The sequence below is a fragment of the Bombus impatiens genome, unplaced genomic scaffold, assembly GCF_000188095.3.
Source record: "Bombus impatiens unplaced genomic scaffold, BIMP_2.2 scf_1666, whole genome shotgun sequence".
NCBI classification, from domain to species: Eukaryota; Metazoa; Arthropoda; class Insecta; order Hymenoptera; family Apidae; genus Bombus; species Bombus impatiens.
Genome location: NT_178085.1, coordinates 26746 through 43602, shown reverse-complemented (window position 1 = coordinate 43602; position 16857 = coordinate 26746). Strand labels below are relative to the sequence as shown.

The following is a 16857-nucleotide window of genomic DNA, read 5'->3' as shown; positions in this document are numbered from 1 at the left end:
TTTATAACTACATCGTCCACTTGTCTAGTTCACTGTGTGTTTTGAATAATCGCTAAGTATATATAAATATCTTTCTATCTTGCAGCATAATATTACGCCGATGCACGTTGCAGCAAAATGGGGAAAAATAAAAATGGTGAATCTTCTGATGAGCAAGGGAGCAAATATCGAAGCGAAAACGAGAGATGGCCTTACGCCGCTTCACTGCGCCGCACGATCTGGTCATCACGAAGTTGTCGACATTTTAATCGAGAAAGGGGCACCAATTGGTTCAAAGACGAAGGTAAGCGTTTTCTTGAAGAGTACTTTTGGTACAAGGTAAGGGGTTTTCTGACTGAATTAGTTGCATCTTGTTTTTTGTTGACAGAATGGTCTTGCGCCGTTGCACATGGCTTCTCAAGGAGACCATGTTGACGCTGCGAGGATATTATTGTATCATCGAGCACCCGTGGATGAAGTGACGGTAGATTACTTGACGGCGCTACACGTGGCAGCTCATTGCGGACACGTACGAGTGGCTAAGCTTCTACTCGATAGAAATGCTGATCCAAACGCACGAGCTCTAAACGGCTTTACTCCACTCCATATTGCTTGCAAGAAGAACAGACTGAAGGTCGTTGAGCTCCTCTTAAAGCACAAAGCTAGCATCGAAGCCACTACAGAGGTATTATTTCCATTTGCATATCAGTTCAATAGTTTAACTTCTTTAGTTTAATACCTTACATCATAGGTATACATCATAGTTACTATAGTATCAATTATATTTGCCTCTAATTAGAAACGGAAATTATTAGAGACAATCGATACGTTATACCGATATGATAATAAAAGAAGATTATTATTATGATTTTTTTAGTAATAATAGATTCATTTTATTGCTTAGTCTGGATTGACGCCTCTACATGTAGCAAGCTTCATGGGGTGCATGAATATAGTGATTTATTTACTGCAACACGCAGCTAGTCCCGATATACCGACAGTAAGAGGCGAAACGCCTTTGCATTTAGCTGCCAGAGCGAATCAGACTGATATTATCAGGATACTTCTTAGAAATGGTGCCCAAGTTGACGCCAGAGCAAGGGTAAAGAAAAAGAATTCAGTATTAGTAAATTTTGATTTCAATATTCATGTTATAGTGACAAAAATATTAATTTTACGTCAATTTTCTTATTCCATTTTATAATCGTTTTCTTATTTGAATATTAGAAATTTGTAAATACTTAGTAAATTTAATTGCGTCATAGTAGATTTGAAAGATATAAATATTGCAGGAAGAACAAACTCCGCTTCATGTTGCTTCTCGATTGGGCAATGTTGATATCGTGATGTTATTACTTCAACACGGTGCCGATGTAGATGCTACTACAAAAGATTTATATACACCACTTCATATTGCTGCTAAAGAAGGTCAAGAAGAGGTAAAATTTTAAATATATGTATATCATATTTAATTATTTATCAATAATTATAACTAAATTTAATTCATATACTTATTGTTCTATGACAGGTTGCATCCGTTTTGTTAGAAAACAGTGCATCGCTTACCGCGACGACCAAAAAGGGATTCACTCCTTTACATTTGGCAGCTAAGTATGGTAACATGAATGTAGCGAGATTATTGTTGCAGAAGAATGCACCAGTTGATGCTCAAGGAAAGGTTAGAACAGTTATAAAAGTTATTACCTCTATTGCCATCTATTTATTTCTTTAAATAAAATATCGTTATCAATGTTAAATATGATTTTTATGTCAAACACTAATTTCTTTGTTTAATCGTAGAATGGAGTGACTCCACTTCATGTGGCATCTCACTATGATCACCAAAATGTAGCATTACTTCTACTTGATAAGGGCGCATCACCTCACGCTATGGCTAAAAATGGCCATACACCATTACATATTGCTGCACGTAAGAATCAGGTAAATAACTTAAAAGATACGAGTAAATTAAATATTGTAATATATCTTTTATAATAATGTAAACATAATTTTTGGGCTTGATGTAGATGGATATTGCAACTACTTTATTGGAATACGGAGCAAAAGCAAATGCAGAATCAAAAGCAGGATTTACGCCGCTACATTTGAGTGCACAAGAAGGCCACACCGATATGTCAACGCTGCTTAGTGAGCACAAAGCAGATACAAATCACAAGGCAAAGGTAGTATAAATTTCGACAATTTATTATATTTATGACATCTGATTTCGTTGTTTAATAATTATTTCTCTCTCTAGAATGGTCTCACGCCGCTTCACTTGTGCGCACAAGAAGACAAAGTTAATGTTGCCTCTATTCTCGTTAAAAATGGTGCTCAAATTGATGCTAAAACAAAGGTATGATATATTATGGAAATTGCAATATTTTGTTTTGTTTAAAAATATTATTAATTAAATATGTGTATTACAAAAAAATAAGAAATATAAAAAACAAATTTTAGTACACACATTAGGTATAATTTGAGAAATGAATTCAATTTATACGTTTATATGAACTTTATTCCTTATTTCAATGTATATTGCCTTAAAGCTATATTCACGTATTTTGGTATATAATTTTATTTATGTTTGATCCACATTTAACAATTTTTTGCTTTAGAATAACGAAATATAATAATCTGAAAATTCTTATTATTGAAATTTTTTAAAAATGTTTTTTGATTAAGAAAGATGTTTGTTTGTGGTACAGGCTGGTTATACTCCGCTACACGTGGCAGCTCATTTTGGTCAAGCAGCGATGGTACGATTCCTTTTACGATCTGGAGCAGTTGTTGACAGTAGCACGAATGCTGGATATACTCCATTGCATCAAGCTGCCCAACAGGGTCATACGTTAGTGATTAATTTACTGCTGGAGGGTAAAGCAAAACCGAACACTACTACTAATGTATGTCAAGTTCATGAAAAACTTGTTTTCGTATTTTATTTAATTGTTCTAATTATATAACGTTCTGTCTCCTACAGAATGGACAAACAGCTTTAGATATTGCACAAAAACTTGGTTACATTAGCGTCATCGAGACACTGAAGGTAGTTACAGAAACCGTCATTACAACGACTCATACAGTTACTATTGAAGAAAAATACAGAGTACAAGCTCCTGAATCAATGCAAGAGACGTTTATGAGCGATAGCGAAGACGAAGGGGGTAAGTGTTTGTGTTTAATATTTCCTATTCTATAATATCTCAGATACTGTTCTAATGATAAATATATTTTGTGTAGTTTTGCAAAATTTATTAAATATCTAAATACGAACACAAAAAATATTGAAGTAACATTAACTAACAAACTACATCTTTAAATTGGCTAAATCAGCATATTTTTGTATTATATAACGATAAGATAAATTTTAATCTATCATTCTAATTTGTTTGTTTCCAATTTGATCTGCTATCATTTCCTAGAATATTATTTTACTAGAATATCGCATAGTAATTGATAATACAATAATCAGTAGGTATTTGCTAATATGTTTGTAATATATGTAGGTCTGCTTCTGTAATCATGCTTTTTTATAGATGTGACAGCTTATATAGTGCGGTTTATATATAGCAAAATATTACATACATCCTTGTTTTAGTAATTATTGCACAACATATGTGCAAATTTATTGCATGGAACTATGCTTTTAAGCATTAAGTATTTACTTAAAATAATAGATATATAATTAATTAAACTGTTTTTATTAGGGAAAGATTATAATAATCTGTATTATATTATTTCACAAATCTGAAATTTTAGGTCAGATTAACGTAAAGTGATTTATAATGATATACAAGAATAAGTTTCTTCTACTATTATATCTTTTTATACAATACGTTTGGTATATAACAATAACAAATTTTGTGGTATAACTTTATCGTGAACTTATATACATATTTCGATAGCATTTTATGGTAGATCTGTTCTTCCATATATATTATACTGGCTGTAAACTGCAGTTCATCATACATTACATACAATTAAAAAATAACTTGCACTAGGAGATATAAAATGTTAAAAAGATACACACACGCAGAGGACGTATTGAAATAGCACTTTTCGTTTTCGTTTAGTTACATTACAACAATAGTATACTCTAGAAATGCATGTAATTATTTAATGCATGAAAGTATACAAATGTATGAACTTTAGCATGTACACTATGAATCCTACAATAATTTTCCTTAATACAAATTAGCAAGATTCTATTTAGAGAGGAATCACAAATACACAACCATTTTAGATTAGTAAAGACATTGATAACCATATTACATATGTATTAGACATTTATAGATTGGATGATAAATATGTACCATTTATGATGAATTTTCTTTAATAGAAAAGAAAGAAATGTTTATAAGAAGTTATAATTATTGACTTTATATTTCTGAAATAAAGTCAGAGAGCTATATGGAAATATTATTTGCTTTTTCTGTTGCGTTTATGTTACATTCAGTTTCGCAAGAGCATGTATTTAGCATATGTTCACTGGGTTGTTGCTATCTTTGAAGAAAATATTTAACTTCCCTAAATAGAAGCGTAGTCTTTAGTCGTATAAATAAAGGTTAGTAATTAACTAAATACCTGTCGAGTATTTGTTATGGAATCTCATAGATTGTAAATATTTTCAATTCTAGTAAAATTTTCACGTTAATGTCGTATTTGCCTTACACAGGTAATACTATTTTTATTAGAATCCGTGAGTACCAATTTGGAATCTATTCTACGATGAAAGATTATTGTTCGGAAATAGTAGTATCATCATACATAGTCTATTATCGGCTAAATTATATTAAACAAAGCTATAGTTATCTGTGTAAGATTTAATATACATAGTAAGTAGTTAACAGCAACGTGCTTTAGACTAAATTCTCTTCCTTTTTAACAATTTATGTAAACTTAATCATAACAAACAATAGATTTAACAGGTTTGCTTGTTTGCTTAATTAAAATTTACAATTACATATCTCTTTTACACTAATAAACATGAAGTATAAATATAGAATAAAAATAGCTATTCGCTATTCTCTATCAAACTCTAATTAGAAATTATATCAAATTAATTTCAATCGTATTATTTCTTATTTAATATTCAATTAAATTTTTATTTTACTACATATAAAGAGAGTAGTAAAAACAATTTATATGCATTTTTTTTAAATAGCTGAAACGTTGAACGTTGAATGTCTTATCAAATACGTGAGTTAATAAAAGTTTTTGAAGTCGAAGCAAACGAACAAACTACGCTCGCGGTAGGTCTATCTTCTGCTACGTAAAGTCAGCTATTTAACAACCCAGTGATAGCGAAATTTAGAAACAGTGTTTATGGTGCGAAATTAGCGTTTTGATAAAAAATGACCTTACTCGACGGCGTACAATGTAGGTGGTGATGAAATCGGCATGGCAGCCATGAATGTGTACGGGCAGCCTCCACACGCGCAACACGTGTACCTTCCTTCTTACTACCGGGGCCAAATGACCTATACCTGTAAGTTGTCTGTACTCTGTTTCTGTCACTCTTTCACATATCACACGTGCGCGCAACATACTATATTTATACATACATATATACATACATACATATATTAGCACATGGGTACGTAAATTAATCTCGCGTAGTACGCGCGCATTGGATCATTCATATTCTGTCGATTTCACTTACGTAATCGTAACAGTATTTTTTACTTTCATGCCAGCTATTAAATGGCCCATGCATTTACATTTTAAATATTCACTAATTCTTGGTCAAGTCTGCTTAATATTAAACTCTTGACTCTTTTTTTCTTACTTTCGTGTTGCAACAGTTACAAAATTTTCGATCTATCGCGATACCATTGATTTTTATGAACGAAAAAGGACTGAACGAGAGATTCGCGTATTTTCCACTTTCAGTTCGTTCTATTGTAATTCTTCTTTTCTATTTTCACTCGTGGAAACATAAATACAGAGACATGCACAGACATATACCTATCCTTAAACCGTTATTTGTTCACACTCTGTTTCGTTTACCTTCCTTGTCGGTCCATTTCTCCTTTATAAAGTTGCAACCCTCCGTATCTTGGATACACCTGTAGTAGCCGTACAACCCTGTTAATGAGATTTATATTTTGAGTTTTAAATGTTATAATCGATTTTTGTTGTGCTGCAATAATTTTAAATGCTATCGAAATTCAATGATATTATGTACGTCGGGAATGTCAGTCGCGTTAACTCCAATAAATATTCGATTCGTATAGAAGATACGATGATACTTTCACTTTTACTAATTCCATGTTGTTTGATTATTAAATATTAATTGCAACTAATATATGTGGATATTATAAACGGGGGCAAGAAAGTTTTCAAGAAAACACGTTGAGTGAAATGTTATTTATTTTCCTAAATATCTATGTCCCCATCTATAACTTTGTATTACATTGGTCGCGGAATCCTCAGCAAATATACAGAAACTATTCTTGCTGCTTGCAGTTCAGCAAGATCATTATCATCTATTCATTACTTGTCGCATCTAAATGTCTTACACGGACTCTACATATATTATGGCGTATACAAGCAAGAGTTTAATTCTGTCTCCACGGTGCATTAATGCCATCAATATTCAAGGCTTAATATCAATCAACTAGAATATAAAGAATTTATCGATGCAATATATTTATAACAACGTAATGGATCCATTCGTACGATACATTTAACATTATTCTAATTTATGAAAGAAGGAGAAGAAAATTCTTCTTAAATTATTCAAGAGGAACTTCCAAACTCTGAAAAGTATTATAATTTTTCTTGAGATTATCGAAATGAAATTAATCACAATTTTAAATAAGTGAAGTTGAATTTAACGATGCCGCGTTAAAGTCGGTCATGCGTTCGCATTTTCGAATCTAAAATTCAGAAAACGGTACGTTAACGAAGTAGGGCGCGTTACTACTGTTAATGCAATTTGCATAATAACGAGTTGTGCGATCATTATGCCAGTCGACAGGAACAGAAGTAGGCTTGTATGGTCTGTTTTGACGTATCATCCACGTACCTATACGCATTCTGCTTCAGCTGTTATGCAACAGCCGGTGTGCATCTTGTACCATATTATTCGTGCAGTTAGTCGAACCCCTGTTAGCTGGCAAGTCGCCAAATACGATTCACGACCAAAATATCAGAATTTATATAACGAATTTGTTTCTTTTTTTTTTTTTAAATCGGCGCGCAATTTGTTTTCGCGACGTTCGCGACGCGTGGAATGCAGGAAAGTGATCCAGAAATTCTGATTGCGATGGTTAGCGTTCACGTTACATCTTAAATGGGACAGTGCGTACTTCACGAAGCACAGAGAACTTTATACGTTCATCGTTGTCTACACTAAGACTACGTTCGACTTGTTTGAAGAGCGATCATATGTCTTAAAATTTCTATCGCTAAAGAACTAGAAAATGGAAGCGTCATGCATCTCGTGTCATTGAGAAAACTAAAGAAAAACCTCATCGCAAGATCTGTTTCTAGATGAATTATACATCAGATTCTCATTAACGTTCGCGAATATGCTTCACAGAAGATCAGTAGTCCTTAACCACAGCATCATGATCCTGTATTCACGTTACGCGATTGTTTCTGTTCGTACGATGTCTTGATAAAGCCCATTCAGTGCCAACAGTTGCATATGACCACGCTTCCTTAGCGTTCAAGAAAAGAGTTGCGAATACTTCGAGATGTAAATAAAGTAGCGGAAAAGCTCAGAGGCAGCTACTATTATAAAATTGGTGATTCATGAAATGAGGTCACGTTTCTCTTAGGTAGTCTTGCGTCGAACTTGTATTAATCTTAAAGCAGTCGCTGTTCCTGACCCCGCTGGTGCTAGCACGCGACGAAATACCGCGAAAGAAAGGAAGCATCCAGGTCGTGCGCGGTTAATGCAATTTAGCAAATAAAATCTAATCAGGTGATTACACGTATTGTGGTTTGCATAACGTGGGCTTTCAGTAATAACGACACCTTGGAACGGTGTATATTATATCGGTCCACGTCGTTTCGTTGATTTTCGGTGCCTGCACGGTGCACAGAACGACAAAACAAACAGTAGGAAGGAATTGATAGTGAAGTGAGCCGGTCACAATTGGTGAACGTCGTCAATGGATGCGTAGCGATAACGTGCGCTAATTGTAATTCGTGTAACCTAACTCGCATATCGTCGACGGCTAGTTGAGTCGGTGATGTAATTAGTCCTGTACGGAGCGTACACCGTCAGTACATCGTGTTCACTGGGCTGAGTACAGAGTTCCGGCGATGTACTAAACTTTTATCCACGGAAGAGTGTGATCGTTACAATTTCACTCCGTGTTTTCGATATACAGAGTTTCCTAGTCCACGCGTTTTATCGAAACTCTGTTTAATAAATATTTCGCGGGTTTTTTCCTCGTCGTGGTGCAAAAGAAAAATAGTCGTCAAAATGGCCAAAGGAGGACGATCGAAGCAGAAGCAATCGAAGAAGATAACGTGTTGCGGGTGTACAAGCAACAGGAGCAGCGACAGCGCATGTAAATATGTTCATCTATTCTTTTACGATCGTCTTTAGCTTAATGTAATTTTAGCACGGTTAATATTCGCTTTAATCGCGTGAGTGATCAAGGTTTTTCTAAATTACTGGTTGGGCGTGTTCTTCGTTTGGTTCGTTAAATCGACGTTTTGCGTGCTCTTTTCGATTATTATTCAGAAAAATTAATAAATGGGAAAGCTGATATGCCTGCAGGCGCGAATCAAGTATATGATGTTTTAAAATGTTGCTTACATGCACAAAATTTTGGCAAAGATGTTATGTCAGTCACATGGTTCGGATATGTACAATATCATAGTAAATCGTAAATTCCGAAGTTGTCTTAGTTTCGTAACACGACATACATATAGAACATTTTGTATATTTACATTCTTTATTTAAAACAGGGTTCTTGGTTTCGGTAATTCCGTGTTGAAATTGAGATATTTAATGAAAGTATTATAAGTGTATGAAATTCTACATTGTACCGGTTTACTGACAGGTAATTTGTCTTCATTCTTTAATTAAATTGAATTTTTTCGTTGTTCTTGTTTTCAATTTTTTTCAGTTGATTAAGATATATATTGAAAAATATTTTGATTATAAAAATGATTAAATATCGAAAAAACAGTGTTTAATATAGTACTCTTAACCCGATAACCAATGCTTGCGAAGTGATAATGGAAGACTCCGGCACGCGACTTTGTTTTTCCAGACTTGACTGTGTTAACAAAAGTTAAATATTCATAGCCAAGAGACAAAGAAATATGAAATATTAAAACAGTTGGTTTTTTTTAGAAATACATAATCTATTAGTTTATGATTATATATTCAACTAAAAATACGGTAAAATACGATTATACTGTATGTCTTTGCACGCTATAGATTATCATATCATATTGTATATCATATCAATCATTTTGACATTTTACTTGTACTGTAATGAGATACCACTGTCCTGATCACACTAGTAACATTTGAAATCAAAATGTATATAGAAATTAGGAGATACTTATTGTAATCGTGTATTTGATAAACAATTACTAATGAATCATCTTAAGTACATAATAAGTGTTAAAAATAGTCTTTTTTAAAGTTAAGTTAAAAAAAACGAATAATCGACTGTTTAAACTTGCGATGTACTTTTGTACTACATATTTTGCAATTTTTCTATATATTTCAAATTTGTTTTAAACTTCTACTAATATAATCGCAGTCGCGCCGATGAAATTTCAAAATGTTTCGTACAGCGCGCACAATATATTGATAAAAGATGCTTAGAAGCGTTAGAATACTTGCACAAGCCTGTGTATTTAGAGAATCAATATTTTAATCGTTTAATATTATCACACGTTACAAATGTATCTTCATTCAAAACGATTCGTAGAATATACGCGTGTTAACGCGAGATATGTACGAATGGAATCAACCATCTATTTTCAGTATATAGATAAATTTATTTATATAAAAAGTGTATATATAATAGATAATATATATAGATAAGATATGTGAATAACATCACCACGTTTGTGCAACAAAACATTTAAATGGTGCCACAAACTTCGTTCACTCGCGCAATAATTTCGACGAAATGTTTACATTTCCGTCCGTGAAAATAATATTAGCGGGGAAATAGATAGGGTAAAGTGAAGGTTCTATAAATTTCCACGTCTTTTTCGCCGTATAAACCTAAATACCAGGACAAAATTAGACGCATATTTACACGCAGAGTACCGTACGTGCTTCGAAAACGATATTCGGAGATACGTCGGATACTGTAACCACGGAATTGTATCACGAGACGCTTGTGTAGCATCCGCTTGGAGAACGTGTACCGTTCGGAACGTGATTGTTCCGGTTTGGAAGTAAGTTCCCAAGTTCCGCCGGTGTATGGTCATAGGAAGCGCATTCGTATTCGTCGCGTGGGATCGACCGATCGCATCCAAACGATTATCTATCAAACGAGACCGAATACGGTGGCGGAACGTGTTGAAACTATCAGGCCATAAACGACAGAGAGGAATGGATTGGCTACAGCTAGGCAGCTTAATTGAGCGGCATGAGGATCGTGACTGTGATCCTCGTTTATGACATAACAATGAGACGGACATAAGTTGGTGACATAAGTCGCGAACGATGATATTGTGAACGCTAACTGGAGGGGCAATGATCAAGGCCAACCAGTTCTCTTTACCGTAGAAAAAGAAAATAAATGATTTGATGGTTTCGTATTCTTTTCGTAGGTCTTTGATGTTCCACGATTTATTCTGTCGAGGCCAACGGGCTCGGTCGTACCACGGCGATATTAATGCGATTAAACCCGGCGGTAAATGTTTATTACAATTGTAAATCGAGCGCTGCTGACGTGCGTGACGCGAATCAACGGAATCGCGTAACGTCACGATCGCGCGAAACTTCAGTATCTGGTTTAAAAGTGTCAAAGCCGCGAACGGCGATACCCAGTCATTGCGATCACCGACGGATATATTGAGATTTCACAGAGTTTTCTCGTAGTGAGTGATACTATTTTTGAAGTTACTTGGTGCTTCTCGGTGGCGGTGATCGATCGACGAAAACAGACGGTGCTCGCGATACGTGGAATCGAGAATTCGATTAACACCGATGCAACGTGACATAAACTAAGTGTCTCGTTGATTACGATTAGGACTATTCTGGTCTATGACGGAGCCGGTCTAACTGCATTCAACAAGATTCGACATGATTACATAGTTAGTTTTCACAGGCGCGCGTGTACTCAGGAGGATATAGGTCACTGCCTATGAGGTCAACTATTCGTAGATAGAAGCTTAGAGGCTTAGAATGTTATAGAATTACTTCGGTAGGCTGTCCTTGAACAATTCTAAAATTAGAGTTTTCGCGGTACAGTTTCTCCATGTGCCTAACGGTTGTGGACCAGTTGCTTCGTGTTTCTATTAATTTTAGATGTTATCGATTCCACAGTCACGGGTTTCAAGCAGCTCTCGAGATAACGAGTGACATCATTTCCATGCGTACGGCTAGACCCTGAAACGTCATCGAGCGAGAAACGGAAAACTTGAAATTGATCACTCGCATTGTCATATACAAAGGAACGAACCACGTTGGCGTTCTCGTTACTAATATTTTTTCGCTATATTATAATCTTCTTCGAACAGTGTCGCAATTTGCGTAGATTTATTTTCGAAGTTGACAACATTACGTTCTTAAGATGGAATAGGAAACGATGTATAATTTCGTTTGTGCTAGATTAATTTAGTCTTTACAGCGGCGTTATTCAACGTGGGTTGTAAATTTGTAGGTTGACCATTTATTAGATAATTGTGTTCCATATTCTTGGCATATCTGATAAGGCATGTTTAAAGTTGTATGAAATGATTGGATAAGCGAGTAGATCTCAGTCTTGTGAAAAATACGATACTATTTGTACGCGTTCATTTATACGCTCACGTTTCTTTCTAGTTCTTTTCTGAAGTATTTTTATAGTACGTTTACGGCGTTTTACGACCGAACTGTAGAACAAAAGTAGAAATTTAATAGTATCTGAAAACACGTTCGACGATTCTAAACTTCAATCGCCTGTGATTATATACATATGCGAATGTGTACGATAATCAAACAGGAAACGATACGTGAAAAATTATTCAAATTCCATTTTAATCGAATTAACTACGAATGAATTGATTATGAAGAATCGTCGCAGAGAATTACTCAAATATTTGTATGAGTTATATGTTTCGCGCAACTGATATTACAAGCGTTATCTGCCTGGCGTGAAACACTCGAAGTCTCTTGATACGATTTAAGCAGCGTTTTTTAAAAGTGTTTTTTCTGCATATATGCAGTGGAAACCATATTCAATTTCTGTTATTTTCGACTCATATAATCAGGTATGAGAAGTGTTCGCACGAATATAAATTTCTGGACGGTCATTGACACATCGTGCACAGTCTCATTTGTTTATCGTTAATATTCTAAGGCTCCGAGTAAGGCCAAAATAACGAACACTCTTGAGTACATAATGACACGATATTTCATTTTGCTTCTTTAAGCTTGACTGGGATAATTTTTATGGCAATGATTTTCCGTTTATTTGCAGGCTCTCATATTCATTTGTTTACGTTGGTGCATAATATCTCACCACGTTTTTATATTGTTTTCATGCAAGTTCGACAGTACTTTAGATTTTTTACGAACCTCTTTTTGGCTCTTGCAAACACGCTCGCGTCATTTTTGCCGCTGATTATAATTCGCACTTTACGTTTATCATAGGTGAAGATCCGATGCTTAGCGACCAACAGCAATATCGATACATGACTGTTGACGATATGAAATCCATGGGGGATGACTCGATGCGCGTCAACGTGACAGATGACGAGAGAGACAATCGACATTCCGGAGGTAAGAATTACGTGAAATTCGTGTTTCCTGTTGCAAATTCATTGTTCTTATAACGTACAATTACTTATGTAGATTCAACTGATTAGATTTGATTATGTAGATTATTCAACTGATAATAGTATCTCATTTACCCAAACTCTAAAGAATATCGTCAAAATCGAGGCTTCCAAATGTGAACCGTGTCGTTTTGGAAAATATATTCCAAAAATACGAGGCTTACATCCGGATGTATCAATTTTGACGATTGCGTGATTCAAAGCTAGGATAGTCTCAAACCTTTGTCAAAACGATATCAGATATTTAATTATCACATCTTACTTTATTATTAATTAATCCTTTCTACTCCACTAATGTCCCGACAACAATAATGATAATATAAATATTGTTTCTTGTATTGCTATCGTCGATAAAAGATGAGAAATGTGGAAAGTTCTGTATTCTTTTTTTTTAACGAAAGCTTTGATTGAAAAAGATTTTACTATGGAATGCTGATAAAAATTTCTAGAGTTCAAACGCTTAGACCTTTACATGTTGTGCTATAAGAGTATAAAGAATAAAATAACACAAGAATAGTAAACAGGTAATATTTGATTTCATATAACGCAGAAATATTATTTAGTAATAATGTTTTTATTATACTTCAATGCTATTTTCTGTATTTTATAGTTCGAAAATTATTGAATATTATTCTGCTTATTTTTTCTACCTTACATAGAGACATATCGCGTTTATTCGTTTTTTTCTTACATTACGACACAGTATCTAGTTAAATCAATGGTACAACGTATTGACGGAAAATGCAAAACGAGAATTAATTTTGCGCTCCTAGAAACGGAAGAGGTTTCAAGGGCAATTTAATTTCTTCTAAGTGGAGTGCTGCGTTTTTTATCCCTTGCGCGGTAGCGATTGTAGAGTTCAACAAGGTATAATGAAAGGTCATTCGAGACGATGGAGGGTCATAAATTAATGAGTCTTGCTTTACAAAAGATGCTTGAAGTGTTGGTTGTTTGTATTGGTGCAGTGATAATAGATAGTGTCTTGAAAATTGCACAAAGGCGTGTATTTATCACTTCCGGATTAATTAATCATACGTCAGAACTATCGTTTATTCAACGTATATGAATTTTTCTTTTGTTTGTAACATTTTTAAACGTGAAATTTAAGGAGTAAACTCGAACGAGCTAAATTTTCGTTGTACGATCAAAAGATTCGGGAAACTATTTGAAAAATTATTTGGTAACTATAATTTTATTGTAATTATAACGTTAATTATAAAAATAACATATAATAATTATAACACTTATGTACAAAGATGTTAAAGTGGCACATCAAGACTTACAATATGATGCAACATACAATTTATTTATGTATTACAACTCTTCGTCATTTCCGATCATTTTTTTCGATAATGTATGTAATAACTAACACGCAATTGTTGTTCTAATAATAGGACGACTAAAGAAACGGTATACATAAGCAGTACTTTGTCCAAGACAGTTGACTTCGACCTGTCATTCTTCGTCACGCGATAAAATTTATTTCATATTGCATCCGTCTATCTCTAAAAGAAATTTAGTTTCTTAATTTTCGAACGAATGCTTTTTATTACGGATCACACATCACATTTTATGTGTTCTTACGCAAAAGATGCGGTATTGAAGTACATAGATTATTAGCACTATTTTCGCTTCAGATCTTGTTTTTTATTCTTTATTCATTAGCGTTATATATCCCACATAACATATTTCTAAACTTCATTTACAAATAATTTTTATTATTTACAATGGTAACGTTTATATTATTAATTTTCTAATTTTTTGAATTAATACAATACGTTCCATTTCCTTCTGTCTTCAAAAATCTTGTAGCTAATAGAAGATATTAAAATATTTACGTGAACGATTTGAACTTTCCACAATTTTCTTGTATATACGAGCAGAGTATGTAATTACGAATAATACTGCCAAAGTTATGGTGGGCGTCGTATTCCGAATGATTAAACAGAAAAACACTTAAAAGAACAATAGAAGCATATCCATACTTGATAAATTCTAAAATGCATATCTAAAATGCATCCACGTGATAGCTCGCGTTAATTATTTCCATATTACGTATTTAATATAGGGGAAGCGTTACATGTTTAATAATAAATTTGATTTATAGCACCAATGATAACCGAGATGATCACAAAAGAAAATTATCAACGTACAAACGCTGCCAATCTCAAACTAGACAATGTTGATATTAATAGGCACCCAGTACACGTCGGGTATGTATTAATTTATTCATCCTCTTATTCTATAAACACCACTCATCTAACACTAGTCAAACAATTGTACAATTTAGGGTAGGTTGTATTATTCATTCATAATTGTATAATACTGCTCTGAGCAACTCTTTTGTATCATAAAGTGCTTGACAAAATTTGTATATTTATATTCATGCTATAATCTATTTAATTTGTACATTCTTTGGAATTATCTTCATATACCGTGATATCTGACAAAAATTTGTTAACTATTATACAACTTACCCCATTGACATATTTAAAAATATATCTAAACTACTTGCGTTTTTAAGTATTTTATCGGGCAAAGACATATCTGTAAGATCTGTCTGCAACATATTAGAATACGTTTCAATTGGTTTTAATTTGCAGAGTTTGCGAGGGTGTTCGAAATTTTTCCAAATTCTCTTCGATTATTCTCAGATCGATCTTTCTTGTTTATGAAAATTTTCCCAGTTGAAAATTTGCATCGTCATCTATTGAATTGGAAATTGTTTGCGAAGTATACATACTATACATGCACGACGAATTAAAGAGGATGTTCAATCCGACTTCTACTAACTGAATTACCGAGATAGAAAGTCAACGAAGCCGATCTCTATATTTGCATGGTTTGTTTTAATACTTAATAATTGCGCAACGTAAATAAGATACAAATCAAATATGTACAGATTAACACGAACTTCAAGCTGTAGTCGAAATTCAATATAATATATAAAAAATGTATGTTGAATCTTTAAGTTCTCATGCTTGTAAAAAAAAAGCTCGTTGCTACACGTAACTGAATTTATAACACAGATTATTTTGATAATCTAAGATAATTACACAAAAGCTTTGTTGTGTTATTGAAATACGTTCTTCGTTAAAGTTGGCGTAATGCATTTCATTGGGCAAGAATTGCAGTATCGGAAAACTGTTTCTTTCAAAAGGCTATAATTGGCGTTTGTCGTATTGGATTGGAAAAAGTTGTCGGAACTCTATTTATACACACCTGTAGGAAATAACGTCTATTGTAATTTTGATACAGTTGGAAATTGTATATAGAACGTAGAAGCATATAGTACGCAAGCAGTGGCGTACATAAAAAAGAGAACAATAATAATGTTCATATCATGAAACAATAATATTGTGTATTATAGTGTGATACGGTGTGCATTGGTGAAAGACTCCTGCTCTAATTAACCTAGATCATTGGCTGATATATAATAACAAAATGTGGTACAGGATTGTAAGAATTTATATTTACGAGAGCCGCATAAAATGAGCTTGAACTTTCTATTTTCACAGAACTCTTCCAAATTAATTTTTAGTTGGCTTCACGTATTTTTTAGCGTAGACAAACTAACGAAGTACGGCGAATAAAAATACCTTTTTATCGTATAACGACGTACATGTACCAAAATTGACACGTTCATACATTGACCGCATCAAACTGATAAATAATAAAATAAAAAGGTTAAAATCGAGTGGATCGTAAAAAGATACTACGCTACAATCGGAAATCTGCATTTCAAAGCTTTCCATAACGTTGTTTTACGTTAAATTTTCTTTATGTAGAAAGTAAAGAGGTTATTATGGGACATACGTAATAATTGACATAATTCGTTGTTACATAATCGCGAACATAATGAAAACATAACAGCGTAACTGTCATCGCGGGGACTGT

The 16857-nt window shown here is 33.7% G+C and overlaps 1 protein-coding gene across 1 annotated transcript in view; it reads left to right on the top strand.

The window, feature by feature from the left end:
- LOC100742486 (ankyrin-3) overlaps nt 1-16857 on the top strand; it is a 57646-nt gene that overhangs the window by 32198 nt on the left and 8591 nt on the right. The window contains exons 8-20 of the mRNA XM_033324192.1: nt 86-283; nt 368-664; nt 884-1081; nt 1272-1418; nt 1508-1657; nt 1780-1920; nt 2007-2162; nt 2237-2335; nt 2688-2885; nt 2963-3146; nt 5366-5470; nt 12776-12904; nt 15068-15173. Of these exons, the coding sequence (XP_033180083.1) occupies nt 86-283; nt 368-664; nt 884-1081; nt 1272-1418; nt 1508-1657; nt 1780-1920; nt 2007-2162; nt 2237-2335; nt 2688-2885; nt 2963-3146; nt 5366-5470; nt 12776-12904; nt 15068-15173 (2108 nt within the window). The remainder of the gene's footprint in view (nt 1-85; nt 284-367; nt 665-883; nt 1082-1271; nt 1419-1507; nt 1658-1779; nt 1921-2006; nt 2163-2236; nt 2336-2687; nt 2886-2962; nt 3147-5365; nt 5471-12775; nt 12905-15067; nt 15174-16857) is intronic.